The sequence below is a fragment of the Rana temporaria genome, chromosome 4 (assembly GCF_905171775.1).
Source record: "Rana temporaria chromosome 4, aRanTem1.1, whole genome shotgun sequence".
In the NCBI taxonomy this organism is placed as follows: domain Eukaryota; kingdom Metazoa; phylum Chordata; class Amphibia; order Anura; family Ranidae; genus Rana; species Rana temporaria.
The window spans coordinates 468,750,002-468,770,487 of NC_053492.1; the positions used below are offsets into that span (position 1 = coordinate 468,750,002).

Sequence of the window (20,486 nt, forward strand, 5' to 3'; positions counted from 1 at the left end):
CTTCCGTGTTATAAAACCATACAACTCGTCCAGAAGAAGCCGTAAGGCGAAACGCGTCGGCGAGACGTTCTATTGCTCAAATATGTATCTATGTTCTCTCTCTTGATAACATTTTTTATATGAAATTTATTTGTATATGTACTATTTTGTAATTAAACTTTATTTTTATAACGATATACGTCCCTGTGATTGCCCTTTAAAGTCCGCCATGTCGCTACCCAATGTAGTACAACTTTTTTCTTTTTGATGATAATTTTTCCTATTGGCTAAAATAAAAAACGTTGAAGTACAAAAACGTCGGACGACGCTGTATGCAAATAAGCATGAATACGTGCGACAAAACGCCGGAAAAAAACGCCCGAAAAAACAACCGAACGACCGACGCTCAGGTGTGAATGCAGTCTTAAAGTAAAAATTATTAGCAGAAGATTTAGTAGAACTCCGGCTTCCTATTACAAACAAATGTGCTGCAACTTTTAAATATAACAAAGTCTGCTTTTACAGTTTTCTCTTCCCCTTTACAGTCCCCTGCAAAGTCTCACAAATACCTGATGATCCTGCCAGAGAAATTCACTTAATATGGCTTCCTGTGATGGGGTGACAACGATGCTGCACTGCTCCTGAAATCAAAGCAGAGTTGCTCCTCTTGTCCAGGATGTGCCTGCCTGCACTATGCAGAGAAGGAGAAGAAGATGTTGCGGAGGGGAAGGAGGGGGCGTGGCCATCTGCATTGTCACGGCTGAGTCACAAAAATATAAATCAATCAGCACCTGGCCACACCTAGTCCTGCCCACTGCTTTCCGGATTGGGAGCACTGCCACTGCTGCTCAGACCTTCCACCACTTTGAGATGTGATACCAGCCCCTACCGGAAGGGACTGCACCACCATCACCTGCCACATGGGACAGATCCACCAACATTTGCCACAGGGGACAGCATCACCCACACCCAGGGGCGGACTGACCATTCGGGTTGCCAGGCTCAGTAAAACCAGGGACAGTATGTAAAAATCTATGTTTTTTTTACATCTGTCCCTGATATGTCCGAAACCGACATGCTTTTGATGTGAAAATCCCGAGATTTTAGCTGCCCCGCCTCTGCACTGCCTCCTGGCGTGGTGGCCATCTGTAAGCCCGGGGGCCCCATAATCTTATATTGCCAGGGGGCCCCATGAGTTGTCAGTCCACCCCTGGTTTCTACTGTGTATGTATAGTGTGTGCGTGTGTGTGTGGCCCCATAATCTATTGCCTGGGTGCCCCATGAGTTGTCAGTCCACCCCTGCCCACACCCAATACAAGGGACTGTTCCTCCAAAAACCACCACAGGGAACAAAGGCACCACCCACCCCCATTACAATGGATGGTGCCACCCACGCCTCCTGGAGACAGTGCCACCCACGCCCTGCCACAGGAGATGGTGCCACCTATGCCCATTACAAGGGACACTACAACAACCACCACAGAAGATTGCTCCATCAACAACAACTGCAGGGCATCATAAACCCCCACCAAGCTGAACTGTACCACCAACACCCACCACAGGGGACTGTGCCACCAACACCATCACCAGGTAGATTTAAAAAAAAAAAAATAAGACCACCATCACAACAATGAACGCAGGGTTTCTACTCACAGAAAAATCATGAATGTTTTTTCACATACAACCAACGCAAGTACCTGACTTGGCATCAGCATCCTTAAATCATTTGTAGATCGGAGAGAAATGCGCAGTGCTGGGAGCCAATCAGCTGTCCTGTATGCACATGTGCTTACAAGAAACAGGAGGAGAGAGCAGAGAGATGAGCTCATCAGTCTGCTGCTGATTCCTCACCGACAAACCGCAAAAGGAGACCAGGCTGTGCTTCCTTGCTGCAGCAGAGCAGAACAAGGTCACTTACCGGAATTTATTGAGCTGTAGGCCGGGAGTTCAGCTGAAAACAAGGATTCGGATTGGTCACAATGGGCAGCAACTCCACCGATCTTCTTGTTTTCAGTTCTACAGTTCCTAAGAAATAATCCTCTTTTCACCAACACCCAGATTACCCGGATAGTGATCGTGCACAATTACAGAGATCAATACCATTATACCGATAATGCCCTTTGTATACAATTATACTATAATTAACCATAATTACGCCATCCTTATCCCCCCCCCCCATTATACCCAGATTATATCATCCTCATCCCTATTACACCATAATTGCATCATCTTCTTCCATTACACTTTGATTAGGTCATCCTCATCCCTGGCCATTACACCCTAATGTCATGCACATCCCTGGCAATGGCATTTGCAATAGGGGGGGGGGGTCACCTTCCCTCCACGGTGGACATGGCACACAGTAGGTCTTACCCCCCCAGTGTTACCACGTAGGAGGGCATCTGTGTTATACCAATATTCTTGCACACTGGGTATGCCTGGGCACACCCTAAGTGATGCAGATTCCCTCTGCTAAACGCCCCTACCGCCGTGGCAGCTGAGACAACAGAGAAAGGGACTGGGGAATCCCTGTCCTCAGTCCCTTTCTCTGCCATTTCACAAAAGCCACTCAAATGGGGCTCCTAACAAATTTGTAAAAAAATAAAAAATAAAAGTGTATGTATGAGATTAGAGAGATGTATAAAAAAAAAAAAAGTTTTTTACTTTTATTATTTTTACAAAAAAAAAATTATATATATATATATATATACACACATACATACAAAAATAAACGTAAATATATATATTTTTTACTATATGTGTGTAGATAGATTGTGTAAAAAAAAAAAAAAAAATTATATATATATATCACACACTAACACATACATTGACCCGGATTCACAAAGCACTTACACCGACATATCTTGAGATACGCTGTCGTAAGTACAAATGTGCGCCGAACCAGAAACCAAGATACACCTGAAAATAGGCTGCATCCGACCGACGTAACTTTCCTACGCCGGCGTATCGTGGGTGCATATTTACTCTGGCGCTCCCATTGATTTTCGATTCAAAGATGCAAATGAGTGAAATACGGCGATTCATGAACGTAGTTGCGCCCGGCGCATAATATACGCGGTTTGCGTAAAACTTACGTCCAACGTAAAGTTATTCCCCATATAGGAGGCGCAACTCATGCAAAAGGTAGGGACCAGGGAACACAGCCGTCGTATTTTACGTCGTTTACGTAGTTCGTGAATATGACTAGGCGTAGGTTTTGTTCATGTCGTAGGCAGTGATGCGACGTATCTTAGGCAGTTGTTTCGACGCGATTCTGAGCGTGCGCACTGGGATGCGTCCACGGGACGGCGCATGCGCCGTACGTTATTCGTATCTTTATGACGCTCAATCCATCATTTACATGGGGTCACGCCTCATTTGCATGGCTCACGCCCACTTCCACTTACGACGAGTTACGACTAAGAAACCCAGCGTACATTTGGAGGCAAGTGCTTTGTGAATCCAGTGCTTGCCTCTGTGCGCTGCGTCGGCGTAGCGTATATTAGATACGCTACGTCTGCATAAATATGCGCCGATGTATGTGAATCCGGGCCATTATATATACTTTATTTTTTTTTTATTTTTTTTTTACTATGTATGTTTGTGTGTGAAAAAAAAAAAAAAGTATATATAATTAAAAACAAAAAACTACTGACACCCGTCACCAACCTCATCTCTACTGACACCGTCCACTGCTGTGCATGAACTTTGGGGTGCACCCCACCAATGCAATAGGCTGCGCACACCTATGGTTCTACCCATCCCCTAACATACCTGTGGAGAAGGTCGCCATCAGAACTTAATTCGCAGAAGCAGAATTGTGCGCAAGTGTCTGCATGGAGTGTCATTGATTGCAGAAGTGCAGGTAAGAGAGAGAGAGAAAAAGACGGTGAGGACAAGTCTTTGCTTTATGGCATAAGCAAATCTAAACAAATTTTGACACGTCGTCATCACATATCACTATACACAATACACACACACACAATACACACACACAATACACAATACACACACACACACAGGGGCACAAGACATGCATTCATTACTGTGTTACTTACGGATTAGAATAGAAAATGGATTATTGGGTTAACTAGAATGTATCAAAACTCACACACTAGATCAATTTGTTACATGCATGTCATGTTTAACCACTTCCATACCGGGCACTTACGCAGCTTCCCGCCCAAGCCAATTTTCAGCTTTCAGCACTGTCACACTTTGAATGGCAATTGCGCGGTCATGCTACACTGTACCCAAACAAAATTGGCGTCCTTTTTTCCCCACAAATAGAGCTTTCTTTTGGTGGTATTTGATCACCTCTGCGATTTTTTTTTTTTTGCGCAACAACGAAAAAAAGACTGAAAATTTTGAAAAAAAATACGTTTTTATTTTTTTTCTGTTAAATTTTTTGTAAATAAGTAAGTTTTCTCTTTCAATTACGGGCACTGATATGGCGGCACTGATGGGCACCGATGAGATGGCACTGATGGACATCGATGAGGTAGTACTGACGGGCACAGATGAGGTGGCACTGATTGGCGGCGCTTGTATGCGGCACTGATGGGCACACATAGGTGGCACTGATTGGCGGCGCTTGTATGCGGCACTGATGGGAACACATAGGCGGCACTGATGGGCACACATAGGCGGCACTAATGGGCACACATAGGCGGCACTAATGGGCACACATAGGCGGCACTAATGGGCACACATAGGCGGCACTGACGGGCACACATAGGCGGCACTGACGGGCACACATAGGCGGCACTGATGGGCACACATAGGCGGCACTGACGGGCACACATAGGTGGCACTGGGCACTCATAGGCGGCACAGATGGGCACTCATCGGTGGCACTTATGGGTGGCACTGATGGCTACTTATGGGTGGCACAGATGGGCACTGATAGGTGGGCACTGGGCATGGATGGGCACTGTGGGGTGGCACTGATGGACACTGTAGGGTGGCACTGATTAACCTATGTTGCCAGTCAGTGGCCATTTGTGGGCACTGAGTGGCATCTTTTTTTTTTTAATGGTTTTTTTTTTTTACAGCCTTTTTTTTTTTTTTTTTTGCCTTTTTTTTTTATCTGCCCTTTTTTTTTTTTTACAGCTTTTTTTTTTTTTGGGCCTTTTTTTTGGGATCTGCCCTTCCCTGGTCCAGGGTAGGCTTCCCTGGTGGTCCATGTGGCGATCCGAGGGGGGGCTGCGCTGATAAACAATCAGCGCGAACCCCCCCTGTCAGGAGAGCCGCCGATCGGCTCTCCTCTACTCGCGTCTGTCAGACGCGAGTGAAGAAGAGCCGTCAACGGCTCTTCCTGTTTAATCAGCCGTGATTGGACACGGCTGATCACGTGGTAAAGAGTCTCCGTGAGAGACTCTTTACCGAGATCGGTGCTGCGGGGTGTCAGACTGACACCCCGCAACAACGATCGCCGCGATGCGCGCCCCCGGGGGCGTGCAGCGGCTCAGAATCCTGAGGACGTCATATGACGTCCAGTCAGGATTCTACAACCACTTTGCCGCCGTCAATCTGTCATTGGCGGGCGGCAAGTGGTTAATGCACAACTAGCTTTCTTCTTTTTTTTTTATATTTTAAAGTAAATGGAGCTCATCTTGCAAGGCTTATTTTTATTATTATTATTTTTTTTTTTAACCGCTCCAGATTTACCTCCCTTCATGACCAGGCCTTTTTTTTTCCCGATACGGCACTGCATTACTTTAACTGACAATTGCGCGGTCGTGCGACGCTGTACACAAATACAATTGATGTCCTCCCCCCCCCACAAATAGAGTTTTCTTTTGGCGGTATTTGATCACCTCCGCGGCTTTTATTTTTGTGCGCAATAAGCAAAAACAAAAAAAACAGACAATTTCGAAATTATATTACATTCTGCTATAAGACATATTCAATAAAAAAAAAAAAAAAGAAAATTAAAATGTCTTCATCAATTTAGGCCAATATGTATTCTGCTAAATGTTTTTGGTCAAAAAAAATAAATCACAATACGTATAGATTGATTGGTTTGCTCAAAAGATATTGGCCCCGATTCTCGTAGATGGGCGTAAAACTGCGGCGGCGTAACGCATGTCATTTACGTTACGCCGCCGCAAGTTTTACAGGCAAGTGCTTTATTCACAAAGAACTTGCCTGTAAAGTTGCGGCGGCGTAGCGTAAATCCCCCGGCGCAAGCCCACCTAATTCAAATGAGCTGGGTAGGGGGCGTAGAGCATTTAAATTAGGGGCGTTCCCGCGCCGAACGTACTGCGCATGTGCCGTCCCAAAAAATTTTGCGTCGTGCATTGCGCTAAATTACGTCGCAAGGACGTCATTAGTTTCGACGTGAACGTAAATGGCGTTCAGCCCCATTCACGGACGAGTTACGCAAACGACGTCAAATTTTCAAATTGCGACGCGAGAACGACGGCCATACTCAACATTGGATACGCCACCTAGGGGGCATGTTTATCTTTAAGCCGCGTATCTCTTAGGGAAACGGCGTATCTTTACTGCGACGGGCAAGCGTACGTTCGCGAATCGGCGTAACGACTCATTTGCATATTCTACGCCGACCTCATTAGAAGCGCCACCTAGCGGCCAGCGTAAATATTGCACCCTAAGATGCGACGGCGCAGGCTGTCGTATCTTAGGCATGTTTAAGTGCATCTCAGTTTGAGCATACACTTAAACATACGACGGGCTTAGATTCAGAGTTATGTCGGCGTATCTACTGATACGCCGGCGTAACTCTTTGTGAATCTGGGCCATAGCGTCTACAAACTATGGAATATATTTATGGAATTTAAATGTTGTTTATTTTATTTTTTACTAGTTATGGCGCTGCTCAGCAATTTTTAGCGGGACTGCGACATGGCAGCGAACAAATCTGACACTAAGCGACGCTATTTGGGGACCAGTGACACCAGTACAGTGATCAGTGCGAAAAAAAAAAAAGCACCGTTACTGTACTAATGACACAGACAGGTAAGGGGTTATCAGGGGCGATCGAAGGGTTAAATGTGTTCCCCTGGGAGTGCTTGCTAACTGGTGGGCTTTGACTGTGGGAAGACAGAGATCCGTGTTTCTGCTTAGCAGAAACACGAGATCTCCATCTTCCCCTCTGACAGAACGACGATCTGTCTTGCTTACATAGGCAGATCACCATTCTGCCTCTCGACAACACGAACATTGGGGCCGCCGATTGGCTCCGGCTGTGTCCAATCATAGCGGTAGCGGTTGCCCCAGACCCAACAATCGAAATCACGTACAGGTACGCAATTTTGCGCCAAAGGGCCACCCTGCTGCTGTAAACGCGGGGCGGTCCGGATGCAGTTAATTATGTTCTATTTATACTTTCAATATTAATTTTCCTATTCTTTATATTTGAATTATTTATCATTTCCTTATTATGTCACACGAGCGACTCTACCTCTCGCCTGGCAACTCGCCAACGAGAGAAGCGTTTACATCCTACGGAGTCGCTCCATCGCGGGTCCTGAGATTTCTCCCCAGCGCGAGATTTTGATCTGCATTCCAGACCAGTGAGGAAGCGATTCTATGAGGGCAAGTGAAAGTCTTTTCTTTGCGATTGTGAAATCCGGTATGACCCCGACCAGAAAATATGTCGGAATTTGTGCGCTAAAATTCCTCCTGGCTCTGCTCCTGCACACCTGGGAGTTTTATGTGTCCTCAAACCTTTTGTGCGCTCCACCTTCTCCTGCTGCATTCATTAGGTCATAAAAAAAAAATAGTCCCCCATCCTGTATATAGAGAATGATCCCCTTACTGTACAGTATAGTCTCCCCTCCTGTATATAGAGAATGCTCCCCTTACTGTACAGTATAGTCTCCCCTCCTATATATAAAGCATAATCCCCTTACTGTACAGTATAGTCCCCCTCCTGTATATAGAGAGTGATCCCCTTACTGTATAGTATAGTCCCCCTCCTGTATATAGAGAATGATCTCCCTTACTGTACAGTATAGTCCCCTTTCTGTATATAGAGAATGATCCCCTTACTGTACAGTATAGTCCCCCCTCCTGTATATAAAGAATGATCCCCTTACTGTACAGTATAGTCCCCCTCCTGTATATAGAGAATGATCCCCTTACTGTACAGTATAGTCCCCCCTCCTGTATGTAGAGAATGATCCCCCTACTGTACAGTATAGTCCCCCTCCTGTATATAGAGAATGATCCCCTTACTGTACAGGATAGTCCCCCCTACTGTATATAGAGAATGATCCCCTTACTGTACAGGATAGTCCCCCCTACTGTATATAAAGCATGATCCCCTTACTGTACAGGATAGTCCCCCCTACTGTATATAGAGAATTATCCCCTTACTGTACAGGATAGTCCCCCCCCCCCAGCCTATATAGATCCCCTCCTGTATATAGAGAATGATCCCCTTACTGTACAGTATAGTCCCCCCTCCTGTATATAGAGAATGATCCTTTTACTGTACAGTATAGTCCCCCCTCCTGTATATAATGATCCCCTTATTGTACAGTATAGCCCCCCCTCCTGTATATAGAGAATAATCCCCTTACTGTACAGTATAGTCCCCCTCCTGTATAGAGAACAATTCCCTTACTGTACAGTATAGTCCCTCCTGTATATAGAGAATGATCCCCTTACTGTACAGTATAGTCCCCCCCCCCTCCTGTATATAAAAAATGATCCCCTTACTGTACAGTATAGTCCCCCTCCTGTATATAGAGAATGATCCCCTTACTGTACAGTATAGTCCCCCTCCTGTATAGAGAACGATCCCCTTACTGTACAGTATAGTCCCCCCTCCTGTATATAGAGAATGATCTCCCTTACTGTACAGTATAGTCCCCCCTCCTGTATATAGAGAACAATCCCCTTACTGTACAGTATAGTCCCCCTCCTGTATAGAGAACGATCCCCTTACTGTACAGTATAGTCCCCCCTCCTGTATATAGAGAATGATCTCCCTTACTGTACAGTATAGTCCCCCCTCCTGTATATAGAGAACAATCCCCTTACTGTACAGTATAGTCCCCCCTCCTGTATATAGAGAATGATCCCCTTACTGTACAGTATAGTCCCCCTCCTGTATATAGAGAATGATCTCCCTTACTGTACAGTATAGTCCCCCTCTCCTGTATATAGAGAACAATCCCCTTACTGTACAGTATAGTCCCCCCTCCTATATATAGAGAATGATCCCCTTACTGTACAGTATAGTCCCCCTCCTGTATATAGAGAATGATCCCCTTACTGTACAGTATAGTCCCCCTCCTATATATAGAGAATGATCCCCCTTACTGTACAGTACAATCCCCCCTCCTGTATATAAAGAATGATCCCCTTACTGTACAGTATAGTCCCCCTCCTGTATATAAGAGAATGATCCCCTTACTGTACAGTATAGTCCCCCCTCCTGTATATAGAAAATGATCCCCTTACTGTACAGTATAGTCCCCCCTCCTGTATATAGAGAATGATCCCCTTACTGTACAGTATAGTCCCCCTCCTGTATATAGAGAATGATCCCCTTACTGTACAGTATAGTCCCCCCTCCTGTATATAGAGAATGATCCCCTTACTGTACAGTATAGCCCCCTTCTGTATATAGAGAATGATCCCCTTACTGTACAGTATAGCCCCCCTCCTGTATATAGAGAATGATCCCCTTACTGTACAGTATAGTCCCCCTCCTGTATATAAAGCATGATACCCTTACTATACAGTATAGTCTCCCCTCCTGTATATAGAGAATGATCCCCTTACTGTACAGTATAGTCTCCCCTCCTGTAGAGAATGGTCTCCCTTACTGTACAGTATAGTCCCCCTCCTGTATATAAAGCATGATCCCCTTACTGTACAGTATAGCCCCCCTACTGTATATAGAGAATGATCCCCTTACTGTACAGTATAGTCCCCCTCCTGTATATAGAGAATGATCCCCTTACTGTACAGTATAGTCCCCCCTCCTGTATATAGAAAATGATCCCCTTACTGTACAGTATAGTCCCCCCTCCTGTATATAGAAAATGATCCCCTTACTGTACAGTATAGTCCCCCATCCTGTAAATAGAATGATCCCCTTACTGTACAGTATAGTCCCCCCTCCTGTATATAGAGAGTGATCCCCTTACTGTACAGTATAGTCCCCCCTCCTGTATATAAAGCATGATCCCCTTACTGTACAGTATAGTCCCCCTACTGTATATAGAGGATGATCCCCTTACTGTACAGTATAGTCCCCCCTCCTGTATAGAGAACGATCCCCTTACTGTACAGTATAGTCCCTCCTGTATATAGAGAATGATCCCCTTACTGTACAGTATAGTCCCCCTCCTGTATATAAAAAATGATCCCCTTACTGTACAGTATAGTCCCCCTCCTGTATATAGAGAATGATCCCCTTACTGTACAGTATAGTCCCCCTCCTGTATGAGAATGATCCCCTTACTGTACAGTATAGTCCCCCTCCTGTATATAGAGAATGATCACCGCCTGTCTCTCTCTAATACTCACCGCAGGATATTTGGGTCTCTTCAGTTGTCTGTGCGGCAGGAGAGGAAGCTCTGGGAATGTATTCTGCAGCTTATCTCTCCTCTGCAGGACGGGCCGGAGCGCCCATCATCTTATGCAATACTTCTAGATATGGGTCATGTGACTACAAGGGGGACACGGCTGTTGTCACCGACCTATGACGACTGTCTGATGTGCAAGGGATAGCCCCGGGAGGTGGCGTTCCGCCCAATCAGAGGTGACTATTGAATAGCCCAGCTGATGATACATATCTGGGGGGCACGGGACTGCCTCTCAGGTAGGTACCAGCACCTGTCATTATTATACAAAACCACAGAAAAAATTACAGTACTTAAAGCGGAGTTCCGGCCACAATTTCACTTTTTAGATATAAATCCCCCTGTAATACACAAGCGTAATGTATTCTAGTAAAGTTAGTCTGTAAACTAAGGTCCGTTTTGTTAGGTTGTTACAGCATTTAGACACTTTATAAAATAGAAATTGACTGGGGCCATCTTAAGTGTGGGCATCATGAAGCCAGACTGTATGACTTCCTGGATTTCAGCCTTGCAGATCTCGCACATGCTCAGTGCAGCACAAGCAGTGTCAGATCAGGTTTCAGCACCTGTACTGTCCAAGTCACATGATTCTTCGAGACTGGGGAGTGCACAGACTCCTGCAAAGTTACACCCACTGCATTCCCAGGAGTCTGTGCGGTGTAGGTTAGGAAGCATTAAGCACCTAGGTGCAGGAAGTGGGAAGATTAACTATTCTGCCTAGCAACAACACTTTGAAGGCATCTAAAAAAAAAAAAAAAAAAATTCTTAAAGGACTAATGACATTCTTTTAAAACTACTGATGTAATGTTATATTTATGGGTGGAACTCCACTTTAATTTTTGTTTGAGAAATTCCAGCAGTCCCAACAGGAAATTAGAGATGATCGTTCCAGAGAGAGCCAGAACGGGGATCTGTCAATGTAAACAGACAGATCCCCCGAGCTGATTGGAGGGAAGGGACACGCCCCCTTTCACACAGAGCGCAGCCTGTCAATCAGCTGGAGGTCCTTCCCCTGTCACCATTTTTCTCTTGGTGTCAGGAAAAACAGATCAGAAGCGATTCATGCAGATAGCAGAGGAAGGAGGCAGCAGATAGAATGATACACACTATAAAAGGGATATGCTTTGTTCATATTTCATGTCTGAGGTTTACAGACACTTTAAACTCTTTCAGACCAGCCGCCATCATAATACTGCGGCAGGTTGGCTCGTTCCCGCAAATCGCCGTACCAGTACGGCTGGCCCTTTAAGAGCTACAGCAGGGCTGCACGCCGATCGTTCCAGAGAGAGCCAAAACGGGGATCTGTCAATGTAAAACAGACAGATCCCCGTTCTGTCAGGGAAGTAGAGAGAGATCTGCTGTTCCTAGTGATTAAGGATGAGCTCCGGCGTGTTCGCATAGTACAAGTGCAGAGCCCGCCAGGAATTCTGCACGGCGCTAATCACAGTCAGGGAGACATTGTCCCGATGCTCGGCTGCAGGGATCGGGAAATGTCTCCCTGGCTGTGATTAGCGCAGCGCCGACTTCCTGGCGGGCTCTGCATGTGTACTATGCGAACACGCCGGAGCTCATCCTTACTAGTGATCAGGAACAGCGATCTCTCTACTCCCTGTCAGTCCCCCTTCCCCCACAGTTAGAAGCCGCTCTCTAGGGAACATTTAACCCCTTAATCGCCCCCTAGTGTTAACCCCCTTCCCTGCCAGTGACATTTATACAGTAATCAGTGGTTATTTTTTATAGCACTGATCGCTGTAGAAATGTCAATGGTCCCAAAAAAAACGTCAAAAGTGTCGGGTCTGTGGGTCGCAAAGTTTTTTTTTCTAACCACTTAACCCCCGGACCATATTGCTGGTCAAAGACCAGAGCACTTTTTGCGATTCGGCACTGTCGCTTTAACTGACAATTGCGCGGTCGTGCGACGTAACTCCCAAACAAAATTAGCGTCCTTTCCCCCCCCCCACAAACAGAGCTTTCTTTTGGTGGTATGCTATCACCTCTGCGGTGTTTAGTTTTTGCGCTATAAACAAAAATAGAGCGACAATTTTGAAAAAAAAATTGAATATTGTTTACTTTTTGCTATAATAAATTTGCCCAAAAAAAATTTTTTTTTCCCTCAGTTTAGGCCGATACGTATTCTTCTACCTATTTTTAGTAAAAAAAAAAAAAAATCGCAATAAACGTTTATTGATTGGTTTGCGCAAAAGTTATAGCGTTTACAAAATAGGGGGTATTTTTATGGCATTTTTATTTATATTTATACTAGTAATGGCGGCGATCAGTGATTTTTATCGGTACTGTGACATTATGGCGAACACTTTTGACACATTTTTGGGACCATTGACATTTTTATAGCGATCAGTGCTATAAAAATGCCACTGGCAGTGAAGGGGTTAACACTAGGGGGCGGGGAAGGAGTTAAGTATGTTCCCTGGGTGTGTTCTAACTGTAGGGGGGGGTGGCCTCACTAGGGGAAATCACTGATCTTCCGTTCATGATCTACTAGTGGCCTGCGCAGGGGAGCCGACCTGCCGCCGTAAAATGACGGCGGCTGGTCGGCAAGTAGTTAAATGCCATAAAACTATCCCCTATTTTGTAGATGCGATAACCAATCAATAAACGCTTATTGCGTTTTTTTTAACAAAAAAAAGTAGAAGATAACGTATCGGCCTAAACTGAGGAAAAAAGTTAAAATCGTTTTTTGGGGGATATTTGCATTGGTTGTGCATTGGTTGTGCTCTCAACCAAACCATCCAATGACCGGTGTCATAATGGATCACATGTGCAGCATTATGGCAGTTGCAGATTAAACAGAGGCCAAGATGGCAGCTTCCTTGGCTGAAAACAATAGTAGGGTTTACTTCCACTTTAAGGGGGTAGGCCCTTAGGTGGTTAAGGCTCCACATGTTGGGTATCTATTTAGTCCAATACAATTTCCTCCATCTTTTGATTTTAATTGGTAATATATTCGGTTTGTGTGCAATAAAATTAACCAACTTATTTATTTACTGAACATTTGCGATAAACTGCTTGCGCTAATATGACGTGACATTACAAAATTGGAACCAACGCCATTTTATTTTCCAGGGTCTCGGCTTCCAAATACACATTATGTTTTGTTGGGTTTACTTGAAGTGGTTGTATAGGGTGTTTCTTTTACTTTTACCTACAGGTAAGCCTATAATAAGGGCCTATAACAAGGCTTACCTGTAGGTAAAAAAAATATCTCCTAAACCTTTACGGTTTAGGAGATATTCCCCTCGCAACTAGCCGCTGAATGCAGCGGCGCATGCGCACAGAGGATGTTCGGCTTAAGGCCCGGCAGCCGCCGGACCTTGCCGGACAGAAGTCTCCCGCGCGTGACGACATCGCGGCTCCAGCCACTCACAGCGCTGGAGCCGCGATACCCGGAAGAGACGCCGAGGGGAAATCCCATCTCCCTCGGCGTGGACCGGCAGTGGTAACGACGCCTCGTTCCAAGGTAAGTATTTCATAATGAGCTAGTATGCGGTGCATACTAGCTCATTATGCTTTTTCCTTTACAGGTGCCAGGAAAAAAAAAAAATGTTTTTGCCTATACAACCGCTTTAATCTTCAGGCCTAAAATAATTAATTTTAATGTGTAAAAAAAAAAAAATTGCACAAAAACAGTGCTGGCAGTGAAAGGGTTGAGGGACAATATTTCGGCATGCATTGTGCATTGTGCAAAATAATTGGGCCACCTGATGAATTCCCATTCAAAAAAACAAACAGGAAACCCTGGGACATCAATGGCAGGCCTCCAATGTTGAATAGCGGAGTCACCGGACCGATTACAAAACAAACATCCCACATGTGGATCCTGAAATGAGACGTTAGAATGTGGAGGAACAGCGCAAGTTCATACACCCTCCAAGTACAACTTCCATCCCCCGAATAATGTCCTATTACTGTATATAGAGGATTGCGCTTTACAAGACCGCAAAATACATACCTCCCAACTGTCCCTGATTTCGAGCAATGTCCCTCTGTCCCTCATTCTCCTCATTAGTCCCTCATTTTGGTCTGATCTATAAAGTTGTATATAAAATTTACTTTTTATCTATCAAAAAGTGTTTTCCAGCGCTAAACCTTTCATCCGATTTCTAAATTGCTGCATTTGTAAATTCCAAGAGCCAATATAAAGGAATAGTGGTGGTAAAAAAAAAAAAAAGCACTTGTGGGTTTAACCAATCTTGTTTTTTTGTACAATTCTCCTTTAAAGGGGGCGTGGAAAGGGGTGTGTCCTATGCCTGCATACTTTTGCTGATAGGTGTCCCTCATTCCCATCTCAGAAAGTTGGGAGGTGTGAAAATAGCTTGTCGCAATTTCAAGATCTGTGTCCAGTATCCACTAACATAGCAAAATCAAGGATCAATATGGCTATATTTAGTACGGGTACTTATATAGCGCCGTCAATTTATGCAGCACTTCATATACATGTTATACGATCACATCAGGCCCCACCCTCGAGGAGCTTACAAGCTAAAGTCCCCAACTCACATTTATACAGTGGCAGCCTGTCCATTAAGGGCACACAGGCGCCCATCCATTCGTCTGGCCCCTTGCAGGACCCCAAATAGGGGGGGGGTTTGAAGCACCTGATTAGAGCCAGAGGCTATAATAGGCTTCAAAAAAAGGGTGGCCTCTGGGCACAGAGAATGCAAACAGAGCCCACCCAAGTGTGTTGCAATATAAAATTTATATTTACTATTGTAACACTGATCTTCCTGAATGTAAACAAAAAAGTCAGTGCTACTACCCATACGTCACATGGAAAGCAGAGCTTCCGGGTGCTCAATCCACAGTCGCTGGCTGCGTAGAAAAATGAGGAAAAGATGATCCGCACTCCGGTCGTTGCTCTTAAACAATTGACGTATTTATTGACAAGCCACAGTAGACAAACGCAAATAGGAAAGGTTGACGTGTTTCAGCCTTCAAGGCCTTAGTCATAACCACCATTTTTATGACTAAGGCCCTTATAGGTTGAAAGGCGTCAACCTTTCCTATTTGTGTTTGTCTACTGTGGCTTGTCAATAAATACGTCAATTGTTTAAGAGCAACGACCGGAGTGCGGATCATCTTTTCCTCAACACTGATCCTCCTCCCTGGCCAATCAGGAAGCGGGTCTTTTGACGCGTCACCAGATTAGCTGAAAGGACAGACAATCCTATTGGTTGCCTATGAGGAGGGGGGAGGAGATGCACGGCAGAAGCAAGGAGGAGGAGGAGACGACACAGGACCCGATCTAGGTGCAGTTCCTCGCTTCTGCTGTGTGTCTCCTCCCCTCCTGCTAGGCATCCAATAGGATTGCCTGTCTTTTCAAACAATCGGGTGATGGGTCTCAAAACCCGCTTCCTGATTGGCCAGGGAGGAGGACCAGTGTTTCAGGGGGCTCTGCGATACTCTGATTTGGGGGGGGGGGGGGTCGCACTGTTATTAAGGGGGAACTCTTTGGTGATGAGAAGACACCTATCAGTCTGGATGTATCTGCAATGTAAGGACAATAAAGGACTGCAGAGGAAGCCGTGTCACTGTCTATACATGTCACCCACCTAGGGATGTGGTTACATCTCTGCCAATGTACAGAGTCACCGGCATCATGCATGTCATTTGAAGATACATGGGGGTGCTGGTGATATATGTATTCCAATCACCTCAATTGTGCCCCAATACCCCCTCTGTCTGTCCATTGTACCCCCAATACCCCCTCCATTGTACCCCAATACCCCCTCTGCCCCTCCATTGTACCCCCAATACCCCCTCTGCCCCTCCATTGTACCCCCAATACCCCCTCTGCCCCTCCATTGTACCCCCAGTACCCCCTCTGCCCCTCCATTGTACCCCCAGTACCCCCTCTATTGTACCCCCAATACCCCCTCTGCCCCTACATTGTACCCCCAATACCCCCTCTGCCCCTCCATTGTACCCCAATACCCCCTCTGCCCCTCCATTTTACCCCAATACCCCCTCTGCCCCTTCATTGTACCCCCAATACCCCCTGTGCCCCTCCATTGTACCCCCAATACCCCCTCTGTCCCTCCATTGTACCCCCAATACCCCCTCTATTGTACCCCCAATACCCCTCTGTCCCTCCGTTGTACCCCCAATACCCCCTCTGTCCCTCCATTGTACCCCCAATACCCCCTCTGTCCCTCCATTGTACCCCCAATACCCCCTCTGCCCCTCCATTGTACCCCAATACCCCCTCTGTCCCTCCATTGTACCCCCTCTATTGTACCCCAATACCCCCTCTGTCCCTCCATTGTACCCCCAATACCCCCTCTGCCCCTCCATTGTACCCCCAATACCCCCTCCATTGGATGAACAATCTCACCTCTATTGATTAACAATACTTTCCAAATTATTATCTAATATGCTCAAACCCACCTTCATTCAGTATGCCCTTTGTCCCTGTACCCCAATCCCTTTTGTGTGCCTCCATTATACCTCAGACGCCCCCCCCCCTTATTAAAACACCCCACCCCCGCTACTGTCCCAAAACCTCTTCTGTTCCTTCATTTTACCCCAATCCCCTCTATTATACCCCAGTCCCCCCCCCCTCCCACTGTACCCCAATCTCCCCCTCCGTCCCCCCCACTGTACCACAACCCCCATTCTGTCACTGAAATGAATACAGCCAGTTAGTTCTGACCTGCAGTTATCAGTGTGCAGGCCCAGGGTGGATGAATCTCGTTATGAAGGTGAGGATCGGGCCTTCCATCTACACTGCAGTAAACAAACTCCCCCGCTGTCAGCTCACATTGCCGGCATTCCATAGAACATGTTTCTCAAGAGAAATCACCACAAATACCACAACCATCCCAGCAATCACTGCGCCAACCGCACAGAACATATTACATAAGAGGAGATCGCTGTACAACCAGCCTGGAATATTGCCGAGCAATCTACAGTAATAAATTGCCCATAATTTGATATCGTTCAGTATGTATGGACTCTTCACAAAATAAGAAGAGATACCGAGAATTACACCCGGCATACAGGACAAGAGAAGTGGTACTGTGCAGAGTCAATGCCTGCAGTCTCTGACCCTCGCCCGCGGCGTGCCTGCAGTCTCTGACCCTCGCCCGCGGCGTGCCTGCAGTCTCTGACCCTCGCCCGCGGCGTGCCTGCAGTCTCTGACCCTCGCCCGCGGCGTGCCTGCAGTCTCTGACCCTCGCCCGCGGCGTGCCTGCAGTCTCTGACCCTCGCCCGCGGCGTGCCTGCAGTCTCTGACCCTCTCCCGCGGCGTGCCTGCAGTCTCTGACCCTCTCCCGCGGCGTGCCTGCAGTCTCTGACCCTCTCCCGCGGCGTGCCTGCAGTCTCTGACCCTCCCCCGCGGCGTGCCTGCAGTCTCTGACCCTCTCCCGCGGCGTGCCTGCAGTCTCTGACCCTCTCCCGCGGCGTGCCTGCAGTCTCTGACCCTCTCCCGCGTCGTGCCTGCAGTCTCTGACCCTCTCCCGCGTCGTGCCTGCAGTCTCTGACCCTCTCCCGCGTCGTGCCTGCAGTCTCTGACCCTCTCCCGCGTCGTGCCTGCAGTCTCTGACCCTCTCCCGCGTCGTGCCTGCAGTCTCTGACCCTCTCCCGCGTCGTGCCTGCAGTCTCTGACCCTCTCCCGCGTCGTGCCTGCAGTCTCTGACCCTCTCCCGCGTCGTGCCTGCAGTCTCTGACCCTCTCCCGCGTCGTGCCTGCAGTCTCTGACCCTCTCCCGCGGCGTGCCTGCAGTCTCTGACCCTCTCCCGCGTCGTGCCTGCAGTCTCTGACCCTCTCCCGCAGCGTGCCTGCAGTCTCTGACCCTCTCCTGCAGTCTCTGACCCTCTCCCGCAGCGTGCCTGCAGTCTCTGACCCTCTCCTGCAGTCTCTGACCCTCTCCCGCAGCGTGCCTGCAGTCTCTGACCCTCTCCTGCAGTCTCTGACCCTCTCCCGCGGCGTGCCTGCAGTCTCTGACCCTCTCCCGCGGCGTGCCTGCAGTCTCTGACCCTCTCCCGCGGCGTGCCTGCAGTCTCTGACCCTCTCCCGCGGCGTGCCTGCAGTCTCTGACCCTCTCCCGCGGCGTGCCTGCAGTCTCTGACCCTCTCCCGCGTCGTGCCTGCAGTCTCTGACCCTCTCCCGCGTCGTGCCTGCAGTCTCTGACCCTCTCCCGCGTCGTGCCTGCAGTCTCTGACCCTCTCCCGCGTCGTGCCTGCAGTCTCTGACCCTCTCCCGCGTCGTGCCTGCAGTCTCTGACCCTCTCCCGCGTCGTGCCTGCAGTCTCTGACCCTCTCCCGCGTCGTGCCTGCAGTCTCTGACCCTCTCCCGCGTCGTGCCTGCAGTCTCTGACCCTCTCCCGCGTCGTGCCTGCAGTCTCTGACCCTCTCCCGCGTCGTGCCTGCAGTCTCTGACCCTCTCCCGCGTCGTGCCTGCAGTCTCTGACCCTCTCCCGCAGCGTGCCTGCAGTCTCTGACCCTCTCCTGCAGTCTCTGACCCTCTCCCGCAGCGTGCCTGCAGTCTCTGACCCTCTCCCGCAGTCTCTGACCCTCTCCCGCAGCGTGCCTGCAGTCTCTGACCCTCTCCTGCAGTCTCTGACCCTCTCCCGCAGCGTGCCTGCAGTCTCTGACCCTCTCCCGCAGCGTGCCTGCAGTCTCTGACCCTCTCCCGCAGCGTGCCTGCAGTCTCTGACCACCTCCCGCAGCTTGCCTGCAGTCTTTTTCTCTAGCACTCATTTCTGGATATCTGGAGCCACAAGTTCATACAAATGTACACAAAAGACAGAAGAGGTGATAACAATCCATTCAGTGAAAGGCGGAGATTGTAAACCTACAAAGCTGTATAATCCGTCCAGCAGGTATAATAAACGTGTTATAAATCTTATCTGGACCGGCGCAGTGAAGTCTTCTTAGAACAGAAAGGTGTTCACAAGTCTCATTCCATCACATGTCCCCAAAAAATGTATTCCCCATTGTGGGACAGTGGGCGGAGCCATGCAAATCACGCCAGATTCACATCCAGAACCGCTGGTGTAGAGTGAAAATATTCCCCATTAGAGAGCCAAAGTGCAGACGGCTGTTTCAGGCCTTTTGGCCATCAGTGCATTGCATGGAAACCATTGGCTTCTATGGAGTGGGGCTTGGGACCCAACGAGCAGGCCTGCGGATAACGAGGCACCACCGGTCCTTCTGTAGGGGGCCTGAACAGCAGGGAGAATCAAATGTGGGCAGAACAGGGGGGGGGGGGATCAGTGCAAGGCGGGGGTCAATTACAGAAGCCACGCCCTGTGCATCAGTTAAAATCTAGTTTCTCCCACCTCTGACGAATTTTAGCTGCCGCAGTGGGAGAGACACGGAATCAGGTCTGTAATTGTTGTCCCCCCCCCTTACCATACCAATCCCCCTCCCTTTCCTGCCCACATCTGGTGCCCCCCTCAGCAGGGCTGTCTTAATGAGAGGGCACACCTGGGCACTGCCCAGGGGCCCTAGCTGCATGGGGGGCCCCTGCACTTTCCCCAAAAGCAGCTGGTCCTTGAGCCCACGCTGCCCATAATTGGGGGCCCCCCCATGATGGCACTGAGAGTGATAGATACACAGGGGAGGCAGTCTGCCTCCTACCTACTTGATGTCTGTTTACCTGCACTGTCATCATTGTAGGGGCCCCAGAGCATTACTTTGTCCAGGGGCCCAAGATGCTATTAAGACGGCCCTGCCCCTTAGCACTGCCAGCTTACCTCTCCCACCAGCTGCTGCGGGTACACAGGGAGATGTTCAGGATGGAGAGCAGGGGAAGGGCTGGTAAATACGTTTTTTTTTTTACCAGCCCCTTCCTTCAGTGAACGAACGCAGCGAGTGATCAGTACCGATCGCTCACTGTGTTCATTCATAACAGAAGCATAGTAAACGGTTATTTAACCGTGTGCTGAGGCTGCAAAGAAAGGAATTGAAAGTTCCTTTC

At 47.9% G+C, this 20,486-nt stretch overlaps 1 protein-coding gene across 2 annotated transcripts in view; it reads right to left on the reverse strand.

Moving 5' to 3' along the window:
* Nucleotides 1-20,486, reverse strand: part of CAPN11 (calpain 11) — a 106,934-nt gene that overhangs the window by 80,199 nt on the left and 6,249 nt on the right. The window contains exon 2 of one of the 2 annotated variants that reach the window (XM_040351766.1): nt 3,754-3,811. The exons of the other annotated variant lie outside the window; for it this stretch is intronic. Within the exon in view, the coding sequence (XP_040207700.1) occupies nt 3,754-3,772 (19 nt within the window). The 5' untranslated portion in view covers nt 3,773-3,811. The remainder of the gene's footprint in view (nt 1-3,753; nt 3,812-20,486) is intronic. 2 annotated transcript variants of the gene reach the window in all.